The sequence below is a fragment of the Dromaius novaehollandiae genome, chromosome 1 (assembly GCF_036370855.1).
Source record: "Dromaius novaehollandiae isolate bDroNov1 chromosome 1, bDroNov1.hap1, whole genome shotgun sequence".
In the NCBI taxonomy this organism is placed as follows: Eukaryota; Metazoa; Chordata; class Aves; order Casuariiformes; family Dromaiidae; genus Dromaius; species Dromaius novaehollandiae.
In genome coordinates, this window is record NC_088098.1 from 214,353,419 (window position 1) to 214,374,926 (window position 21,508).

The 21,508-nt window shown below is 40.4% G+C and overlaps 1 protein-coding gene across 5 annotated transcripts in view; it reads left to right on the forward strand.

Annotated features, from left to right (window-relative positions):
- Positions 1-21,508, forward strand: part of TENM4 (teneurin transmembrane protein 4) — a 587,496-nt gene that overhangs the window by 486,716 nt on the left and 79,272 nt on the right. For all 5 annotated transcript variants that reach the window (XM_064505185.1, XM_026096126.2, XM_026096128.2 and 2 more), the window contains 2 exons: positions 1,489-1,705; positions 16,398-16,517. In XM_064505185.1, the coding sequence (XP_064361255.1) occupies positions 1,489-1,705; positions 16,398-16,517 (337 nt within the window). The remainder of the gene's footprint in view (positions 1-1,488; positions 1,706-16,397; positions 16,518-21,508) is intronic.

A 21,508-nucleotide genomic window follows, 5' to 3' on the forward strand; every position in this document is an offset into this window, starting at 1 on the left:
TTTTGTTCAGTTTTCTTTGTAAGGCTAACGACATGAAATGATCTTGTCAGTGATGTTTTATGGCACTCAAATCTCCCAAGACCGAACTGGTATAACTCAAAAGAATCCTATTCCGTGACATGTAAGCCATCATAAGTACTACAGCAATAAGAGCGGTTCAGATTCAGATCCTGTTTATATGACAATAAATTCAAAGTAATGACAATGGCATTAGCGAAAGGACTTCTAATTTGTACTGGTGTGATTGGGATGAAACTGAAGCTCACGGTCTGTAATAATGGCAAACTGGCTTGTTTTGTATCACTATTTCCTTTGAAATTGAAAATATATTATCCTGGCAAGTCCAGGTCTCAGCGCACTCCAGGAGAGACCTATCTCTCAGAACAGTTTTGCTCTCCACATTCATTTCTTGCTTCCATGCTGAAATTGCCAATAGGATGTTAGCTGTAAAGGTGGTTCCTCTGATATATAGTGCTCCCAGCAACTAGACTGAGACCAAGCACTCATTTCACATAGGCCTTTGAACAGCCATCACATGGCAACAATTTTCATTCCCCATCAAACTGTCTTGTTTGAATGGATGACTTGGAAGTGAAGGGCTCCATATCCCATTACCCAAGACCAAAAACATCCAGTGCCCTTTTCTGATGTAAAGATCCATCTCAACTACATGCTAACAACTTTTATTTCTAAATGTGATGCTTCATCAAACCTCTTCTGAGCTTGTTTCATATTTCCTTTCCTCTCACTGCTTTTTACCACGCTGTTTGCAATGAACAGTGGCATCTCAAAATGAACTGGGGATCAGGAAGAGGAATGGGTGGGGAAGCAGTACGGTTTATGCATTTGATGACTTGACAGATATGCAAACCTTCATTTTACTAGAGTACATTTGGTAAGCTTTCCTCAAATGTGTGTCCACTGCTATTATTGTTTTTATTATTAATTTAGTGGTGCTGGAAGTACAAGATTTGTAATCTGGGAGTTTGAGGCCTTCTGTTACTGTGTGTCTGCACAGAAAAAAATTGACAGACCAAAACAGGCTGAATTTCATGGCTTTCTTCACTGCTTAGTCCTTCTGAAAGAGATCCTAATAGCTCTGATGGGATGCAATGTGCCTGTGATTTCTGCAGGAAGCAGAACCCAAGTACCAAAGTTATTGTTTTGAGGACAGAAAAAAAACTTTGGGGGGCTCTTAAGGTATCTGAGTATCTGAGATGTGAAATGACATATCCCAGAAGCAACCTCAAACACGTTTTTTTTTTTTTTTAGCTTCTAATCTCTTGTATATATGTGAGTATTTTCATATATATGTACACATAGTAATGTACATTTGATGTTATTTATTGGGGCTTTAGAGAACATACCTTATTCTATGCAAGTGTAAATTGGCAGTTCTCCATTGTACACATTAGAAGGAGCTCTTGCCCCAAAGTCTACAATACTCCATGTTACCATTGCTCTAAAATCTTCCTTACCCTTCTGTAGATGGCCTGGTGGATTGCATGGACCCAGACTGCTGCTTGCAGCCATTGTGCCATGTCAACGCGCTGTGCCTAGGCTCCCCGGACCCTCTGGATATCATCCAGGAGACACAAGCCCCCATCTCCCAGCAGAACTTGCATTCCTTCTACGATCGGATCAAGTTCCTGATCGGCAAGGACAGCACCCACATCATCCCAGGAGACAATCCCTTTGAAGGCGGGTGAGTGAATTTTATTTTTTTCTTCAATAAGAACTAAAGCCCAAGCAACCTGGCTGTTGTAAGATGGGGAATGGCAAATTGCCTGATAAGGAAGGGCAGCAAGAGGAAAGAACACAGAAACTGTCATTACCAGTCTCCCAAGTAATTCTGTTGACTGTCCTTCTGACCATAAGGCATGCACAGCTCAAGAAATTAAAGGAATGGAAACATTCTTCTGCACTGGTGAATCAGTATTTCCTTTATATGGCCTCTCTTACTTTGAATCGTAGAGCCTTCTTTTGGTTGTGCTAATCCTGGTAGACCAGTAGAATTTCTTCTACTTTATTCCTCCACTTTTCTTACATTTGGTGCTTTTATGAATCAGTCCATTACAGAGGAGTTTCTTTATCTTCCATCACATGTATACCCAGGGGTTGTGTCACAGACCACCCATGGATTTTACAGAACAGTGGACATTCCTCAAAATCAGTGCATAGGTAGGTTGCCTTTAGACCCTGTAGTCACAACATATTTCCAGCAGGAATGTTCACTCCCTGTGCAGTATGCCTCTCATTTGTTTCTAATAACTTAAGGTTTTGTTTACTCATCTGCAAGGTCCTGCCAGCTAGTGAGACAAGATGCTGCTCTCTCAATGCACGTGGGCAGTTGCATCTTTCCTGCCTTCTTTCATTTCAGGGAGTGAATGCCATTCATTTAGTAGGGCTCTTCTAGTTGAAGTGAATGTCATTTACCAGAAGTATCCAGTAAACAGCAGCAGCAGCAGATGTTCTTCCATGTTACACAGAGATTTGACAGAGCCAACAGAGAGGGAAACTAGAACTATATTTACAGTGTCTGATAACAGATGACTATTACAGCCCTCTAAAGAACTGGAGAAAACCCTGTAGTACAGGGAGGGCCAATAGAGTGATTTCCGATATAAAAAATCAAGTAGAATATAGATTGGTTTTAATATTGAGACAGTCTTTCTATCACTGCCATTAAGAAATGGGAACTGGCAAAGAAATCTTTTGCAGTTCGTATCTGTGACTGCGTTTCAGCCATTCATTTAAGTACAGGACTGGGTCTCAGGAGAGGTAGTCCTTTCAAAATCATGTGCTTAAAGCAGGACACCGTAACACATACCTTGGGATGTGGGATTCTTAGTTCAATGTCTGCTCTGAGTGCTGCCTTTCTGAAATGGTGACCCTAAACCATCAGCTGGTTCTCAACACTTGGTTTTGAACTCTGTTTAATTCCACCAGATTATTAACCACTTACTTTCAGCTTTCCCCCACATAGCAGTGAATGGGTTGGCATTGAAAACATACAAGCCCCATGTTCATATAGGTAAGAGAATTCAGCACTTGCATCCCTGCAGCCTTCTCAGGCCCTTCTGCATCTGACCTAATGCTCTTCCATGAGAGGACACTGCCGGCATCTCATGGGAACCACCCTCTGGGCACTGCTGTCTGCAGTGCTCTGCAGGCTGACCTCAGACACGAGCTGCTTAGAAGCATGCCAGTGTCAGGGAGCTCAGCTGATGTGCTGATGTCCCTGATTTGCCTTGCTGCCCAGTTCTTAAGAGTCCAAGAAAGCTAACTAAAATATTTCACATTAAGATCAAGCAATCCTTATGTAGCAAACAATGTTCTTCTTTGTCAGCATTCTCAAGACTGCAGATTCTGGATCCTAAATGGTCCGGTCTCTTGACTAAATGTGAGCATAGTGAATTCTCTGCTGTCGGTTTTGATTTGTTGCAGTAAAATCAGGCATCAGAATATAAAATAGATGATAAACTTACAGTTTCATTTTCTAGGGTATTTAGGGTCATAATTCCTCAGCTGAGCTCACAGTCAGAAGCCTTTCCATAGAGGACCCTCATGTTGGAGCCTTGTATAACTATCTTTTTTGATGGGTAGGGAGTTTTGATAGACATGGGTCTGATATCATGTCTGTGTTTAATTAACTTTTGCATGACAACTGGAGAAACATTGGAGTCCTCATGAAAGTATGATAAAACACTTTGCAACCTCTATTTAAAAGGCTGCTAGCATTCAGCAGCACACAGAAATGGAAGGAAATAATGGGAATTACCCATTTATACAGTTAACTGCTTCTGGGAGTGCCGGTGGAGGACGAGAAGAAAGTCTGTGCATCATTTAAGTGCCACTTAGATTCCTAAAGGAGTTCCATGTGTTTCATAGACCTGATGGTACATCTCTGTATAGGATGGGATTACTTATGATGTGTAAACGTCCTGCTAAAGAAAGATTCAGAATTTAAGAGGAGCATCTGCTACCAGAAATGTTTATCTAGCATATAGTTTACTAGAGTGAGGGAATTCAAAGATTCAAATCAATAGGAAGTATTTTAATGGTTGCTTTTCATTATCTGCAATAGAACTAATAAATGGGCCTCCTTGTCCCATATATGTTTAGCATGAAGACTTATTTAGTTATAGCGATGATTTATAAGGTTGTCATTCTTAAAATATCAGCATCAGATGTGTATCACTAAATATGGTCTATAGATATGCCACCTCAAACTGTGATTATATTTCGTCTCTCAGGTTACATAGCTGACTCATCACATGAGCAGTTGCAGATAACAGTGAAGGACCTCAGCAGAAGGTATATTTTCCTCTGAGACAGGACTGTAGCACACACTTGGGGCTTATTCATCTGTTGTATTGCTAGAAGTGCTGCTATTCTTTGGATACGTTAAAAGATATCATGAGTTCCTGTGAGTTCTTAAAGATCTTATAGATCTGGATAAACTCAATGAGTAGAAGTATGTTCTGCCTACTTAGCTCATTTCTGTAGTTTCAATTGGATATGTGCCATCTTAGCGGAGGGTGTCAAGAGGATGGGGCCAGACTATTTTCAGTGGTGCCCAGCAACAGGGCAAGAGGCAACAGGCACAAACTGAAACACAGGAAGGTCCATCTGAAGATGAGGAAAAACTTTTTTCCTGTGAGGGTGACTGAGCCCTGGAACAGGTTGCCCAGAGAGGTTGTGGAGTCTCCATCCTTGGAGATATTCAAAACCCGCCTGGATGCGATCCTGTGCAATGTGCTCTAGATAACCCTGCTTGAGCAGGGAGGTTGGACTAGATGATCTCCAGAGGTCCCTTCCAACCTCAACTATTCTGTAATTCCACTTCATGGCTGGCTGTTGCATCCAGCCCTGCAGTTAGAAAGGAGGTATTTATTGCCCCTGGGACAACCACAGAAATGCAGTGCATTTGCATCCTTTATGAACTACACAGAAGTGGCAGCAGAGTGAAGAAGATGACTGAATACCTAAGCAATATATTTCCTGGGGCTTCAGAGACACAGCTTAGCTAGCCTTTAGAGAGAACAGCAGTGCAGATCACCTAATGGATACAAATAAATGAATGCCTCGTGACAGCTAGCCTTTGAGTGAATTTATTATTGAATTACACTCCAGCTTTTTAAGAACAAGCTGAGCTGACAAGCTCTCTCACCACTGCAGAAGAAAAAAGAAAGACAATGATAAATTACCCTGATGGATAAAGGTAAAGACCTTGTCTCCTCCAAAATACCAGCAATTATATATTATTCATGTTAGGGAAGAAAAAATAATCATTCCCATATTGAAATGAGTGTTTATGATGATAAAGCAAGTAGCTAAATTAAATTCTGAATGCACAGAATGTCTTTTCACATCTTTTTGATGAACAGATAACAAGTACTCTTCTGCTACTTGATCGTTCTTGTATTGATTTTGAAACCACTTACTCTTGCTGTTTGCTTTGTATTTTTAAGCCATTCTTAGTTGTCCATCACCATAAGGAGCAGCACAAGATACAGTGGTGTCAAGTTGTTGACTTTCAAGCAGGACACCGATATCCTTGTTCCCTCTTGAGGGACAGTGTCAGAAAATTGTCAGAACAGGGTAAAGTCCTGAGCCAGAGAGTCTTTTATGTTAAGTGTTGGCATAGGACTAACATGTCTCAGAAAACCATGTGCAGAATTAGTATTTTCTTTAAGAATACTTGAAAAGAAGTCAGCTGATTTTTAAGTAGATGTGTTTTAGACCTCATCTTTTTATGGCACAGTTTTCATATCTCACTTGGTAATGTGCTGCCATTATTATTAACCCATTCAAATTAAATAGGCAGCTAGAAATAATCAGCTGAGTTATAGTAAAGACACATCAGAGAGCACAATTTGGTATCAGCTGCAAGGATAGTCCCTTATCACCCTTACATAAAAGCCTAAGTAGAAAAAGAAGTAAGTTTTCATGGTTTAAAATTCTGATCAGAATCAAATTTGCTCATTTTGTTTTCCATTACTGAGTGGTGGGCTATCCCCAGACATATCACTCCACCTCCCTGTGCCTCCTTGTGCAATGTACCTTACTGATCTAGTTGGTGAGGAGTTATACAAGCTCTTTGAGATACTAAGACGGAAAGGCACACTGTAAAGGCAATTGTGCAGTATTTTATTATAAATAAATAAATAGATATTTTTTATTGTCACATTAAACTACATTGATCCCAAACCCCATCAAAAACAAAATTGTGAGTATTGATCATGGCCAAAGAAAACCGAGTCAGGGAAGGGCTAGAGAACAGGGGAATTTCAAAAGGGCTTCCAAAATCGGTAGTCCCTCTGGCTCAGTTCTCAGTGATTTAGAAAAATATTAGGATGATATAATAATATCCTTAAAAGGAGATATTCAAAGCACCTTTTCTTTTCCTTTCACCCATTTCTTCCCACTTCTGAAGTGACACAGATTCTCCACAGCAGATCTTGCTCAGTTCACTTTGCAGTGAAACCAAAGTGCTTTGTCTTTGCTGTACTTCTTACCTTTGGGTTGCTGGAGTGACTTTGATACAGCGAAGTACCAAACACTTCTTTTCTAGCTGTGAACACAAAGTTAGAGAGAAGTCAAAAAAACAAAGGTAGACAGGTATGCATTTCTGCTGATGATTCCTCTGGATTTGTCTGGTCCAGCCCATGGCTTTGGCCTGGCTCCAGCAGGATCTGCTCCCTTGGGCTGGCAGCGAAATACGATGCAGCCACTGAGCTGCAGTTGCCTCCAGAGGCAACATAGCAGCTCCACCACTTGGGACAGCTTGGAAAGATAAATGCTGCACCCATTTAAGACTGTGCCATAGATATTAGACACTACTCAGCGATCCTGGCAGTGAGCATTCCTGGCACAGCATGATGCATACGCTCCTGTAAACAGCCTTGAGAACAGGCTCGTATTTTTCCCTATTTTATACCAAGCTAACACAGCACCTTTTCAAACCATCTCCTTCTCACCATTACTGTCTTCCAAAAGCATCATTTAGCTTTTGTTGCTTTCTGTGTAAGTGAACTATTTATTAGCTACAAATCATAGATTTTTGAAATAGAGGAGAATACAGAGGAATTTTCAAAGATGGCATTTTTTATTTTGGTAATTATTGCTCTTAAGCACAGGAGAGCATACTTTTAAAACTTATCTTTTCAGTGTACAAGGCAATACATGCCTTTTCAATGTTTGCCTTTTTCCTTTGATTTTAAATTATATAGTATGGCATTATTTCATCTCAAAGTGAGTTTGAGTTGAGGATGGCATTATTTCCTTATAATAAACTAATGAAAAATATGCAGCTACTTACTTCCACATTGTAGAGTTCATATCTGCAGGGTTCTTTGAAAGAAAAGGTTCTATCGATTTGAACGTTTCTTTCCATAACATAGGTAGTGTAATCATAATGTAATTATATCCCACTTTTTTACAAGAGGCAGTGAAAGGAAATCCTGTGTATGGTCATTAGAGAAACTGGGATGCAGTTTTTAACAAATATTACAAATTGCTGGATATTTATTACCAAGTGTTCTTTTTCTAGGTTTTCTGGGGCCTTCTGCTAGAACAAGTCATACTTGAAGAAATTATGAATTCTTTCCTCCTTTGTTACTATACATTAATCTATTCATTCCCCTCCTCAGTGGATAAAGAATGTTCAAAACCAGAGGAACCTAAATAAAAAGGATAAAGTTGGCATTGTTACTAGGGATAAAATAGTATGCTACATACATAACCAGCCAAAGAGAAAGGAAACAGAAAATATGAAGAGGAGAAATGGCTAGATAAGGTCAGACCAATTGCTTACAAGTTAGACTGCCACACTTCTAATTTTAAACTCTTGGCCCTCAAAATGCAGAGGGAGGCTTCCAGCGCAGTCCAGGGACAAATTAGTCACCTTGAAAGAATCAGCCGAATGACCTTCATGTTGAGCCCCGCAGGAGCTGCAGAAACCTAGACAGCAGCAAACTTGAAGCAAAGTTGGTCACAGCTCCTGTTTCTTTGCTGGAACTTAGGGTGGCTGAGTAGTGGCTTCAAGCGATGCCTTTCATTTCCCTCAGAACCATTTTTGTTGGCTCTGCTTGAAAAAGAAAGTAAGTACAGCTGCAGTCTGGGAGTAGGATCCTCTTGGTGTATGGTAAGTATGATTTGGGCATGCTTCCAAAATCAGGCAAGGTAGCTTGTATCCATGCTGCACCACCCAGTACCTAGGATTCGAGGGTCTCAGGCCATTCCCATGTACCTAGGAGCATGCAGAAAGCAAAACTCAAGCCTCTACAACTCCTAGGTACAAAGGCAAGATTCCTAATGAGTTAAGCACTTCCAGGATTACACAGACGCTGACGGGGGCAGGGGTTAAATTGCACTTTTGGTTTTAGGAGTCTAAACTGTGCTGTAGATGCTGATGTGTTCTCTTGGATCTGCCGCATAGATATTTGATTAATATTTATTCAATATTTGAGGTACATTCCTCTGAAAAAAGAACAGCCCACATGGCCATCGTTGTATATTAATCATTGATAGACATGTCTGGCTTGATAACTGTGAGCTGAGTCAGTAGTTCCATTCAATATAATAACATCACTAGAAACAATGTACCTTGTTCAATACAGAGACTTGATTATTTCATTACTGCATTGGGTTTCTTCAAAGACAGTCTCAGCTCACTGTTGTAATGATTCTCCCATGGGACCATGACACGTTCACTCTGCAGAAAGCTGGAGCTTTCTGTCCAAAGCTCTTTGTTGCCTCCCCTCCGTGGAAGCTTGCTGACCCTTCAGCAGAAGGGACGCTTGAGCACGCTGCAGCTGGGTCGGTGCAAAGTCAGCTTTCCCCGGTGAAACCACGCGGGAGCTGGGGGGAGCTCATCCTCCTGGCTTTGCACCAATGGGGGTTAAGCTCAGCTTTGCCACATCAGCTTTGGGGCGGTCACCTCTGCTAACAGCTGAGTCCAAGTACAGTTTTCAACAATTTCAGTATATCCAGAAGAGGCTGACATTTGCATGCTAAATTTGTTAAAAACCTCATAAATAAAAAATCAGTTTTAAAATCCCAACCATAAAATCTTATATATTTTATTGAACCATTTTTTTTGTAATTCCTTTGGATCATTACAAAGCTATCAGATAGCTTATATGTAGTTAAAGAACTTTCTCTATGATCATCAAAAAGAGACTTCATTTTATAATTAACATGTAAATAATGTATTTCTTCTTCTGTCCCATTAAGTTTTCCTTTCACTGTATCTGAAATTCTGTGGCAGGAATTGCTTTTATTTTGGGTCTTCTGCAGAGCTGAATACCTGACCACAGCTAACAAAATAAATACCAGGTTTAAGATATTATAATAATACAGACCTACTGAGTTCTGCTTTTTTTTTTTTTTTTTTTTTTTTAAATGAAGACTTGACATGAATACATCAGTCATCTCTGAAAGTTTCTGGTCCATAAAGTCATTGCCTCTCATAGAAATAATGGTTATAGGATCACTTCTGGAAAGTTATTTAAATGAGTGTAATTCAGTATTAGGTGGAAAAATTATCTTGCATCTTATGACCTACTGAAACCCTGACTTGGATTTTATGGGCCTAAAAAGTTAAGAGCCTGATTCCCTTTCCTTGGGCTTTTGTACAAAGCAAAAGAGTGTGTTTCTTTGATTGCACTGGAGCGAGGGAAAGAATCACCAGTTTTTAAAGCATTTCTCAGTCCACAGCACTGGGTTTTCACTGAGACTTTAGGCCCAGCTTCATTACGCATTGCATTTTCTATAAAACTATTCTAAAATACATTCACTTTAATTTTATAGTTGGAGCTAGTTTTATGATTTCAAAGATCAGTGTCAGTGTCTTCTCCTCTTCATTTCCTAGTTGCTGAGCACCCTTCCTGTATCCTTTATCCTCCCACTTTCCCATTACAGCTCAGCTGAAAAATCTTGGGATGCTAAAACAGTGAGTCAATGAGGTGGAGAGACTCAGGACATTTCGGATGCAGGAGCAGCCTCTGCTTCCAACAGTGGCCAAATTGCCTGGCAGATCAGAGAGGAAGGATGTGCTTTCAGAAAGGGGAAAGGAACAGACACTGAGTAGGTGAATAAGGTCCACATCTTTGGAGAAGTTTTCAAAACAATACGGGCAGCTCAAACCTGAGGCTTTCAGGAATGGAGCCAGCAGGGAATTATTTTGAGAGCAGTGATCATTTGATCATGGGTTTGTTAGAAATGGGAGGTGGTCATGCGACCAAGATGCCTTCTTTTACCTTTGAAGGAGCCACAACTAGTAATGGTTTCTCCACAGTGTTGCTAACGAAGATGATGCCAAAGGAGATTTTTGAGAACTCTAAGTTTGTAAGTCTTCACAGAGCAGAGTGGAGACAGATGTATGTAGTGGAGGCCTTGAGAAACTGCTTGCAAAACTAAACCCACTCATGGATACTAAAAGCATGCTATGAAGGCCCAGTGTTTTGATAGTCAGGCTAGACCACATCCAAAGAGACAAGGAAAATATCATCTGCATCTAGAGGTGCTATTGTGAAACTTGATTACTAAGAGCTTTCCTCTCATACTTCAAATGCCAGCTTCATTAGCCATATTCATAAAAGTAGCTGAGCATTATGCTGTTTTTTCCCCAGTCGTCCTTAAGCCAGTTTAAGTAAGGGGTTTTCTTTGGAGTATTTCATTCAGTTGTCTTCACTGTGTGTTTCGCAGAACAGTTAAGAGACTGTAGAAGGTTTCTTGCAAAAGATTAACAATTAAGGTCCCTACCCGCATAAAGAATCAGCAGTAGGTACTATCCCTTAAGTGATGGGACCTTATAAATAGCTTCAATGAGTAGGTTAAACAAACAAAACAGATACCGTTTCCTGCTTCAAACAGCTTAGAATTGACTTGCTGTTATTGAGCCTGGCCAAAGCTATTATAAACTTTGTTCTTCGTCATGCACTCCTTCTCTCCTGGGTCTCCCATTCCATCAGCTTCTCGGAAAGTTCAGTGGCAGGCTCTGTTGCAGTCCACGTCTTTCAGTGCCACATTAGCAAGCCCCAGGCTGGGATTTGGTCAGATGTCAGTGCATTTAGTCCTGTGTCAGATTGACACTGGCATTCTGGTGCTCCCCTTATTGGCGAGGTTTTCTGCTGAGCCTCATTAATGCTTTTGTGTCCTAGCTGTCCAGCGTATGCCAAGCCCTTTCAGAAACTCACTTGTGTCATACATGGTGGTATGGGAGTCTTTCTGAGTGACTACTCTTAGATTTCATTTTTTTCATGTAAGTGTGTCTTTCATGTTTAATAAGGAGCCCTTTAGCAGGATCTTTACATTCGTTTTCTTAGCCACAACTCCTTAATTCTGATGACATCCAGATCAATACAGGTGTATCCAGTTTAGGCTTTATCTACACCTAAACTGAACTGAGAAAGCCAGACTGGAATTGATTCAGTTCAAGGAAAGATTACAGGAGTTTTCTCCTGCACAGTTAGGAGGCAAGTGGGCAGGGTTTTTACAGTCGGTTTGGGGGAGAAATACTGCCACAAGCAATAAACCTGGAGGTCTTCACATTCTACTCTTTCCTCCTCTTCTTTTGTCCTTCATCTATCAGCTCATGCGCTTTGTGTGTGTTCATGTGTTTGACCATGATGCCCTTAGCTTTTACCTGATATTCTATGAAGTTTTCTCTTTCTCCGAGTCCTAGACAGCCCAGAGGTTGTTTAACATGAGACAGGTGCCTTCAACCCAATATGACCAAGGTCCATTTTGCTGCATCCTGTGTTATTATCAAGCAAAAAGGTCACAGTAGCTAAAGGAATGAGATCATGTTTGTAACAAATGACTGTATTTATAGGCACTTATCAGCAAGGTGTCTGAGCCTGTCTCAGATGAAGTACCATGAGAATGTAAGAATCTCTACACACGAGATTAGCAGATTACTGTAATCATCCTTCCAACGTTACTGTAAAGAAGGGATGTGATTCTATCATTATTTTGTGGGTAGAGTGCTGAGACACCTACAGAGTAGCTGGTATGTCCAGTGTCACACAGATAGTCACAGATGGTGACAAACAAATAAAACTGGGATCTCCTAATTCCGATAATGAGGGTCGTATTGGCAAGAAATAACTTTCTGTCTTTTCACTCTATGCTGCTTTGGTGAAGACCCATCCAGAGCAGAATAGTCCATTCCTAGCATGTCTATACCAATGAAATACAGAAATGATGGATAAGATCAGAGGGATAAAGAGATTTATAGCAGCAAATTAAACTATTTAATATGAATAACTTGGCTGAGGATGGCTAAGTGGTCATGATAACCATCTCCACGCATTTGAAACCTTTGAAGCAGAAAACACAATGAGTTATGGAGGAAGTACTTTCAGGAGCTGCAGAAATTCTTAGTGGTGAGATCCCCCACGGCACCTATTTGAAATCAAGGAAAGAATACAGATTTCTCTCAGCAAAAGAGGGTTTAGGATGTGTGGAATTTCCCTCCTCCCCACTTCCCCTCCCCAATGAAAACCATTCAACAAAAGCAGTTTTTTTGCAAGTTTTCCAGTACCAAGCACAGTATCAGTGGAAAACAACCATGAATAATAAGTGTTGGAAGGGCCAATACTTAAACTACGAGGCATTGGATCAGAGTCAGTGTTAAAGGCAAATCCTTAATGTATTCCCGTAAGAATTTGTGAGATGGCTTTTGGGGATTTTACTTTTCTGGCTTCTGTTCTAAAACTGTTTTTGTTTGCTTGGATTGTGTTGACAAGCAAAGCAGGCTATCAAACTTTCTTTATAGCTGAGGAATGGGAAAGTAATGGCATCAATGCACCCATATCTTTTTTGCCACTGTGTCCTGGATCTTACCAGGAAGACTTAATTTAATCCTCCAGGGAATAAAGAATGACTTTCAAAGTGATGGTCTAAAATTGCCTGATATACCTTCTGGCATTCCAGATAGCACTTCAACAATGATTTTTGTGTTTCAGGAAAGCTTTTATACACAAATTTTAAAAAAGCTAGGGAAAGTCTAATTTAAAAAAAAAAAAAAGCAGAATGCTTTCATTGTAAAAATAAGGTTCATTGTAAAACAAGGTTCCGTACAACCACACGTAAAAGTAGACAAGGAAGAGAAAAAAAGAAAAACGCAGGCAGTAGGTCGAATCTGTTAATAATTCAGTGGGAAGAGAAGCCTCCAACAAAGAAAAATTCAATTTTGTTCAACTGCAGAAAACATTCTGAACTAGCAGGACTAGACTGAGGGAATAAATCTCTTCTATTAACACGAGAGATAATTTCATGTAAATGTATTGGGAAACCTTCTAGCAGAGCTGAGAGTCTTAGCAGTACCACTTAGCTTGTTTGTAGTGTAATTGCATTTAGACCAAGGTCTTCTGAAGGAAATGGCTGACTAAATTAGCATTAACCAGGTTCCTGGGGGGCTCAGTGCATTGTGGGTAGTCGATCTTGTCTCCAGAAAGGACACGTTGACACTAGAGAAGCCAGCTGCTTGCAACGCACACTGTTAATTGACTTTCCCAAGTGGGGCAAATTTTATCACCTAGGGAAGGAGAAGATTTGAGAATCTAATCAGGCAAAGTCTGGGATTTGGTTTTCTTCATATTTCCATCCCTCCTGCTTTTAACTGAATTCAGATTTGTGCATGTTGCTCCAGCTTTTTTTTATCACTGTGATTTTGGAAAGATATCCCCTTTGTGGGAACATCTTTCCTTAGAGCATGTAAATAAAGCAGTTGTTATAGTCCTCAGGAGGACTGAGGGATGCAGCTGGGCTTGCCGAAGAGCTGCTTGTCTGAGAGGAGAAGCCAGCTAAGTCCAAGTTAGCGAGCACATAAATGTACTAAGAGAGTTGGAGTACGATGCCGTGAGGATTGTCTAGCCAGGGAGCAGAGTCACTTACGGGAAGTTGGGAGTTCAAATGCATTTGTTATAACTGCAAAGGCTAGAGGAAGTTCTCCGTATGTATTGTGCTGATATCTGTTATTGAAGACATAGTTGTCTGTGATATGTAATGGGCCAGATGCTAGCTGATATATAGCAGCATACCCCATTAACATGAGCTGAGTATCTAGGCCAATGCGCTTACAGTATTAGTCAGAACTTTGCAACTGCTTGGACACAGGTTTTATCTAGGGCAGCAGGAGAGACACCTGCAACATTTCATATATTTTCCTTTGCTTGCTTTTAACTCTAGGAAAGAAGAAACAACATTCTTTCTGGTCTTGGAAAAATGCAATATGATCTTGTGTCCCAAGTATTTTAAAACATTAGTAGTTCCAGCATTGGTCTGGATATGCCATCAGTAATTTAGGATGCTGAGTCCCTTATACTGTGCCACAAGAAGGTTTTGGTCCTCAAACAGCAGTCCGCAGTGATTCCTCACCTTCACACAATGAACAGCCATTTGATGTGAAGCTGGGAGGGGCTGGTGACAGTTTCAAACACTTCCTCAGTTTTCTCTAAAGGATAGAAAAGGAAACATGGGAGTGATATGGAAAAATCTATGAAGAGATGTTCTGGCTGCTACTTTTAGCTCAGACATGTGATTAGACATAATTACTTTGTGCAAAATTGCACTGTGATTGGTAACCTATTGACTTTGATGGAATTATTCCAAGGATCACGTTGTGATCCTTTGAGTTATGCTTTGCCAACCGGTTTGATAGTGGCATGTGTTTTATTGCTGGAATATACTTTTAAAATTGTTATGTATGGGAAGCTGGGTTGGAACCTTCAATGCGAGAAGCAATAGAAGTGTGAAGAATGTTATTAGTTCGAGGCTGGGTCCTCGTCTTTTCCTATATGAGTACTATCAAGTCAGTGATGATATGTTAGAGGAAACTCAGTGAAAGAAGAATCACTTCCATTATCTCCTTTCCCTTGGTCTGATCCAAAATAATATACGAATCAAGTTACATTTTAGGTTGCCTACACGTTCTGGTAAAGCTTCAAGAACTGTTGGTAACAATGGACTTCTCCATTGATATCAGTAGGACTTTTGTTTAAGGCTCCCTGAGAAATGGTCTGTTTTCTGTACTATGGAGTAAACAGCTAGCACAGCCCTTATTTAGTACAAATTATACTTAATCTCCTTGCATTACACATTTTCAGATTTTTAGATGGACTCTGAGAAAATAACTTGATCTTTCTGTGATAATCTGCGTTTATAAAATCAACTTTACCAAACAGCGCAGGTTTGATCCTTTGCCTCAGTGAGCCAGTACAGTGACATTTTGCACTTCTAGTGGGTAGACAACAAGTGCAGCTGTGGTGATTTATTCTCTCTGAGAATCTGGTCCTGCACCTGTAGAAACACTGGCTTTCAATCTCTGCTCTCCATCTGGACAGCAGTTGCAAAAATCACTCACTAGGTCATGCTAGCACACTGACACCACAGTTTGCTGTTATCCTCAGAAAAATAGTAACAGTCAGCCAAAAACTGAACTCAAACACTCTTACAGATATGTGATGCTTTGTCTTTGTAGGAATCTCCTAAGGCAGCATTGTAGTAATGACTTAGAGGTCTGGAAACAGACTTTGCAATAAGAACCTAGTGAATGTGTCTTTGGCCCTGCTGCAGATTTTCTGACTGACCTTGGACAACTGAAAACCGCTCTGTGCTTTATTTCCTCTTTCTGTAAAATACCTATCTTGCAGTATTAATCAATGTTTGTAAAGATCCTGGAGATCCTTAGATAAAAGAGCATGTTAGAGAGTACAGAGTAATTGGAATAGATGTAGCCTATAAAGCAGTGCAAACTACCAAACCTGGAAAGAAAAAGGAAGCAAATAAAAGCCTGTCCTGTTGGTGTGCTCAGTTCCTCAAGCATTTTGTAGGGAAGCTATTTGAATCTAGCAAATTATCTCTTGTGTTTTTCCCAAGTGGTAGCTTAGTGGTCTTTGTGGAATGTGGAAGAAATGAGCTGTCAAGCGCATTGTGCCTCTGCTCTCCAGAGGGCTTTTATGCCACAAATATGCCCATGTGATATTTGGCATGTTTCTGTTCTCTTTAATTCTAAAATATGTTTTACCCTTAATAAGGGCAAATTGTGAAGACACTGTGAAACTCAGTGGGTTACAGCCAATTCCAGTGTGATATTGTGAACCCTACAAGAAGTTAATAAAGTATGTCCTGCAGCAGTTACTTTTTTCAGGAGTAGAATAAAGGTAAAGCACAATTCTGGTGTCAAATGTTCTTGCACAACTCCTGCAAAAGTGTTTAGGAGCAGCAGCCCACCATCAAGAAGCATAACATAGCCCCATGCATTTCAGTACATGACAGCCTGGGCTTTCGCTTCCACAGGGGCTCCCAGTCATGGAAGTGGAGGTACATCCTTCGTTCGTCAAAAGACTTACTGTTTCCTATTCTTTCTCTCCTCCTTCATGCAGACACGCGTGTGTGATTCGAGGCCAGGTGATGACAGCAGATGGGACGCCTCTAGTTGGAGTGAACATCAGCTTTGTCAACAATCCTCTTTTTGGATACACAATCAGCAGACAAGATGGCAGGTAGGATACCTTCATAGCATTTACAGTATTGAAGCAGTGATTACTGCACTATTACAATCAGCACTAAAGAGAGACTTCTTCTAGGAATACATTTATTGTTGAAGCATTTTGAAGATGCCGTGCATCATTATTGCTGTTGGTTGTTCATTCTTATTTTTGTTTTCTTTATTGTGATTAACTTTTTAATATTGCCTAGAATCTAGGCAAAAATTGTTTAAGCCACTGCACATGCATGTAAGGAAAAGAAGTCTCTTGCTCCCCACAGCTCTATTCTTGCTAATTTGTACTGAAATGATTAGGAAGAAGTCATTAAGATTATGGTTGTATTAGAGGCAAGTGCTTAAAATCTGAGCAATCACACTTAGCCAAAACAAAAGCATTGTAAATGGGAAAGTCTTTCATCTTATCTTTTGTCTGTCAGTGCTAATTGGCTCCCTTTCTTTTAAGAACAAAAAATGAAACATAAGGAGTTCCAGCTGCACATGCTCTATCTAATGACTATTAACCACTAGCAATTGGGAGAGAATTTATGGATTTTAGCACCTCTCCAATCCAGCACCTTCATTAAAGGTTTGACTTGGCCAGAGAAGCTGATACAATTATAATAAAAGAGAAGAACATGTGCTTAATGTCACCTTGTTCATGCTCATGGGGTTTTGTCACCTACTGTAATACCGATGGTGACGAAGAGGCATTCTGAGTGATGCTCCATCTCTTGGAGCACACAACAATAAAATCTGGACAGCAGACAATAGAGATAAAACCACCCTGTTTTGGGGAAGGCAGACCTTTGGTGGGTCAGTACTTAACTGTATGGATGCAAGTGATATGTAGCACTCGCTGTCTGGGCCAGAAGACAGACTCTGACTGCGTTAGAGCAGGCATAGCCTTAGAGGCTGCACTGGTGCAACAAATGATGCAAACGAAGGTAGACTTTGTGCAGCTCCACGCATCCACCCGCCATGCAGAACAAGGGCAGTATATGCAGTGCTAGAGGACAGACCTACCTCAAACTATTTCATGCCTCAAGCAAGAGCAAAAGGCAAAAGATTTCAGCCCCCAGTCTCAATACTCTCCCAGCTCTGGACCTCTGCAGTGTCTCAGTAACTGTTTCTTTCTGGTTGAGAACACTGGTGGTGAAAGGGAACTCCTGCCCGCTGTAAGCCAACTAAGCTGGTGTATGGGGTAGTTTAAGTGAGGAGTCTTCCTTTCACATCACGTCCTTCCCCAACCTGCATCTGAGCAGGGGACCCAGGGCAAAAAAAAAAAAAAATGCGGCTGGCGCATGAATGTCCTCCACCAGTCTTCAGTGAACTGCTGGTCCCACAGAGCCTGCTGTCAGCCATTGTAAGTTAAATTATTTGCAGGGACCTCAGTGCTGCAGTTCGCTGACTTGGCCTCTGATGGATACTCAGTTCTAGATGATAAAGTCAAGAGTGATCAGCTGTGTCTGACAAGGGAATCTGTGATTGAGTGGGACTGATCCTGAAACTGGGATTTCTCTCAGCAACTGCTGGTGTTCAATCTAACCCCCGATTGGGTGGTGTCAGCTCTTCCGATCTCACTTTCTCCTACTTCCCCTCAAAGCATTCTGCTTCTACAAAGATTTTGTGCAGGTCTGGTGCACAACTGATATCCAGCAAATTGTCCAATTGCAGTACTGAGTGCACTTGAATCATAAAAATATCTAGCCTTCCAAAATTGCCTAAGGCATACATTCAGATATTTTCTCAAATGAATGGGCACAACAGTACATCTGTGTACTCGAGAGGTAATAAATGGACAAGCAAAAACACTTTTTTTAAAAGAACACCAGAATCCAGAGAACTTCCTCAGTGATGAGGCCTTCTAAAAATTATCTTGAAATCTTTAAGAGCTCTCAGATTAAAATTATCAGGGCAGAACAATGGTTATCGGCATCCCTTATTTCTAATCTCAGTCTCGCTGCCAATTTAGCAAGTGGCGTTAGATATAGCTCTTTACCCTCCTAGGCCAGCCAACTAGCCGGTGAAAAGGAGATAACATTTACTTGTCTTCCTCACTGGTTGCTATAGCATTTATTAAATACTATTTGTAAAGCACTTCAAAATCATCTAAAGAATTATTGCTACTGCGGTCGCTTACATATTTTGATGGTTTTCAGTAATTTTCTGAATAGGGGGTGACTCTCTCTTCTCAAAGTATGTTCCACAGTGCAGTTTTCATGGGACTGAGACATTATATTTTAAGAAGTTATCGCACTTGAGGAAGAAATAGTTTCTCCTGAGATACCATAACAAACTGCACATGTTCCCAGTCCATAGCAGTGCACAGTCATATGAGGTCATCTGGACTGTCTTCAGTGTTATTCTGGTTTGGAGTAAACTGTGAAGATGCATGAAAGCAGCTATCTAGTTTCAGGGGTTATAAGATAAATGCTTCCAGGGGTTATGAGATAAATGCTTAAAATTCACTGTCATGTTCACCACAGGAATATCTATGCTAGAAAACATGCACTGAGTTGCCTTAAACTGATTTAGCAAATCAGTTTACTGATAGCAGGACAATAACAGCATTCTTAAAATAAGGGGGTTTAAATTGAGAATTGTATCAATTTAACTAAATTGATTCTTAAGCTGATTTAGTTGCTTCAGTAAATTTTTTTGGTGTGACCAAGTTCCAAAATGAGTATCAGAAATGAAATTTCAGTTTTAAAATTAGAGTGGACTGATTTTTTTGCCCCTGTAAGTGGGTTTATGGTATTCCAGGTCTTTGCAAGTAGGTTTCACTCTTATTACAGTAGTCAGATACCGCCTCTAATAGTGAAAGCCTGTTCCTATTTAAGTCATATTACTTCAGTCTGTTCATTAAATCACCCCAGCTCCTCCTAACGAGATTCTTTGATGGCTTCAAGGCTTACAAATGTTTTTAGACTAATTATTGTGACACGGGCTTTTTTCTGATAACCAGGCGTGAAGATAAAATGGCAGTTTTCAAACCACTCTATTGTGTGCATGATTCCTCTGTAAAGCAAAGTTAACAGATGGATCAAAGTATCAGTACTGGATTATAAACCACATTTTGAAATAAAGCTTTACATTTGATCAAATCGGAGGTTGATAGGGGCTGTAATTCATCAGCATCTCATGGTTGGCAGTGTGGTGTTAATAAAATAACAAGAAAGTCTCCAGACATTTTCACTATCATGTACCCAGTATCACATCCAACAACCTTGACGTCAGTCCCCTCAGACAGACCAAATACATGGACCTTTCAGAGTAAAGAGATGAGAAAGGGTTACACTTTCTCTGGTTTTTTTTGAGCTCGCTTTGTGAATAAACAGAGAATTTCAGCCTTTGGCCTGTCTCTCCAGGGTCTTTTAAGAAAAACAGAATGATATGACTGTACAAAAGTATGGTTTTTTTAGAGCGATAAAAAAGACATCGGAGATCAGCAGCAAAACCAGAAACAAAATTATCTCGTTCCTTCAATCCCAAGACAGTTCTGCTCCTGTTAAATTTAATTTCACTAAGGGAAGTTGGGAGGAGGGTGTTTTCCCTTGGGATTTTCTGTTTAGTTTTGCTTTTAGCTTTTGTTCAGTTCATCAGGGTAGCTTCAAAGCTGCACTCTGTAACTCTAGGAAAAACAGCTCATGAGCAGCAGGTGCCTGCTAGAAAATACCGCAAATCTCTCTGTTTTCACATCTGCTTGAGGCTGACATGGAGGTGGTGCTTCCCGTTCTGTGTCCTGTTTCACAGGCACAGGAGAGGCAAGGCTGATCCCCCCCAAAGGTCACCATCCCTGACCAAAGCTCACCGAAGTCATTGAATCCAACAGCTTTTCACGAATGAATGCAGAGGAGATGTTTTCAACTAAAAAACTCCTTCCAACTTGCCTAAAAACTTGTCGAGCATCATTTGCAATGTTTCTTTCCTCCCTTTGCCCCTTTTAGTGCCCAGATTCACGCAGAGCAAGTTTCTCCCTTCTAGCTGAAGGGCTTGCCAAATGGTAATTGACTGTTAAAAATGTTCTCATCAAGGTACGAATGCTGCACAGCTTAGCTGGCAAGAACTAGCAAGTTATTCGTCAGGCTCTTGTAAGCCAAGTTGCACAGGTCTGGGAAGCTGATGCTCCCACCTCAGTGGCAGAATAAACATGTCTTTGGCTTTTTAACATGCTTTCCATCCCCTCCCATGGACTCAACATGAGTTCTTTCCTGAATAACTCTCTTTTCATAATGATATTTGCTAAATGGCACCTAAGTCTATTGGCCATAAAAAAAGAAAGGTTCCTCAAGGACTACTTGCCAGAGATTTTTTTCAGAAGTAGCTTGTACTCTTCCTTCCACCTTTGCGATTTTTGCAGCAGATATAAAAGCCTCATGATTAATTAAAAATGATAAACTTTGGGTTTTTTCAGCTTCTTTTTTATCATATAATTCTGAGGTGCACCAAATCTGACTTTAGGCTGTCAGAGTGCTTTCAGATTCTGGTTGATAAGCACACAATGGTACTTGAGGACACAGCTCTAAGCACATGAGCAGCTCCGCTGAAGTCAATAAGCCTGTTCACATGCTTCAAATTCTGCGTGAGACTGTCATACATCAGAGCCAAACACCCAAAGTGAGAAGCAGGGATGAGAAATCAACTTTCTTTGCCCAAACCATGTATCTGGCATTGCAACTGAATGGATACTGAGGAAAAACAAACAAGAAAAAAACAGTGGTCTTCAAGTACAGCTGAAATCCCTTCCTTTTTTTGACTCTATACATAATAAATGTATTCTGTGATACTTCATAAAATCTCCATCTCTGACAAGATGTGAATTTTAAATATGAAACTAAGAAAAAAACTAAAACTCTATTCCAACATCTTTACATCAAGAGGAGGAATCTTTTCTTTATTGAGGTAAACAGCCTTTCAGACAGCTCTGGAGGGCTGTCTATTAACCCAATATAATATTATCAAATAATAATGCACACAAAAAAGTTGCTTGGCTGGAGGTAGCACAGA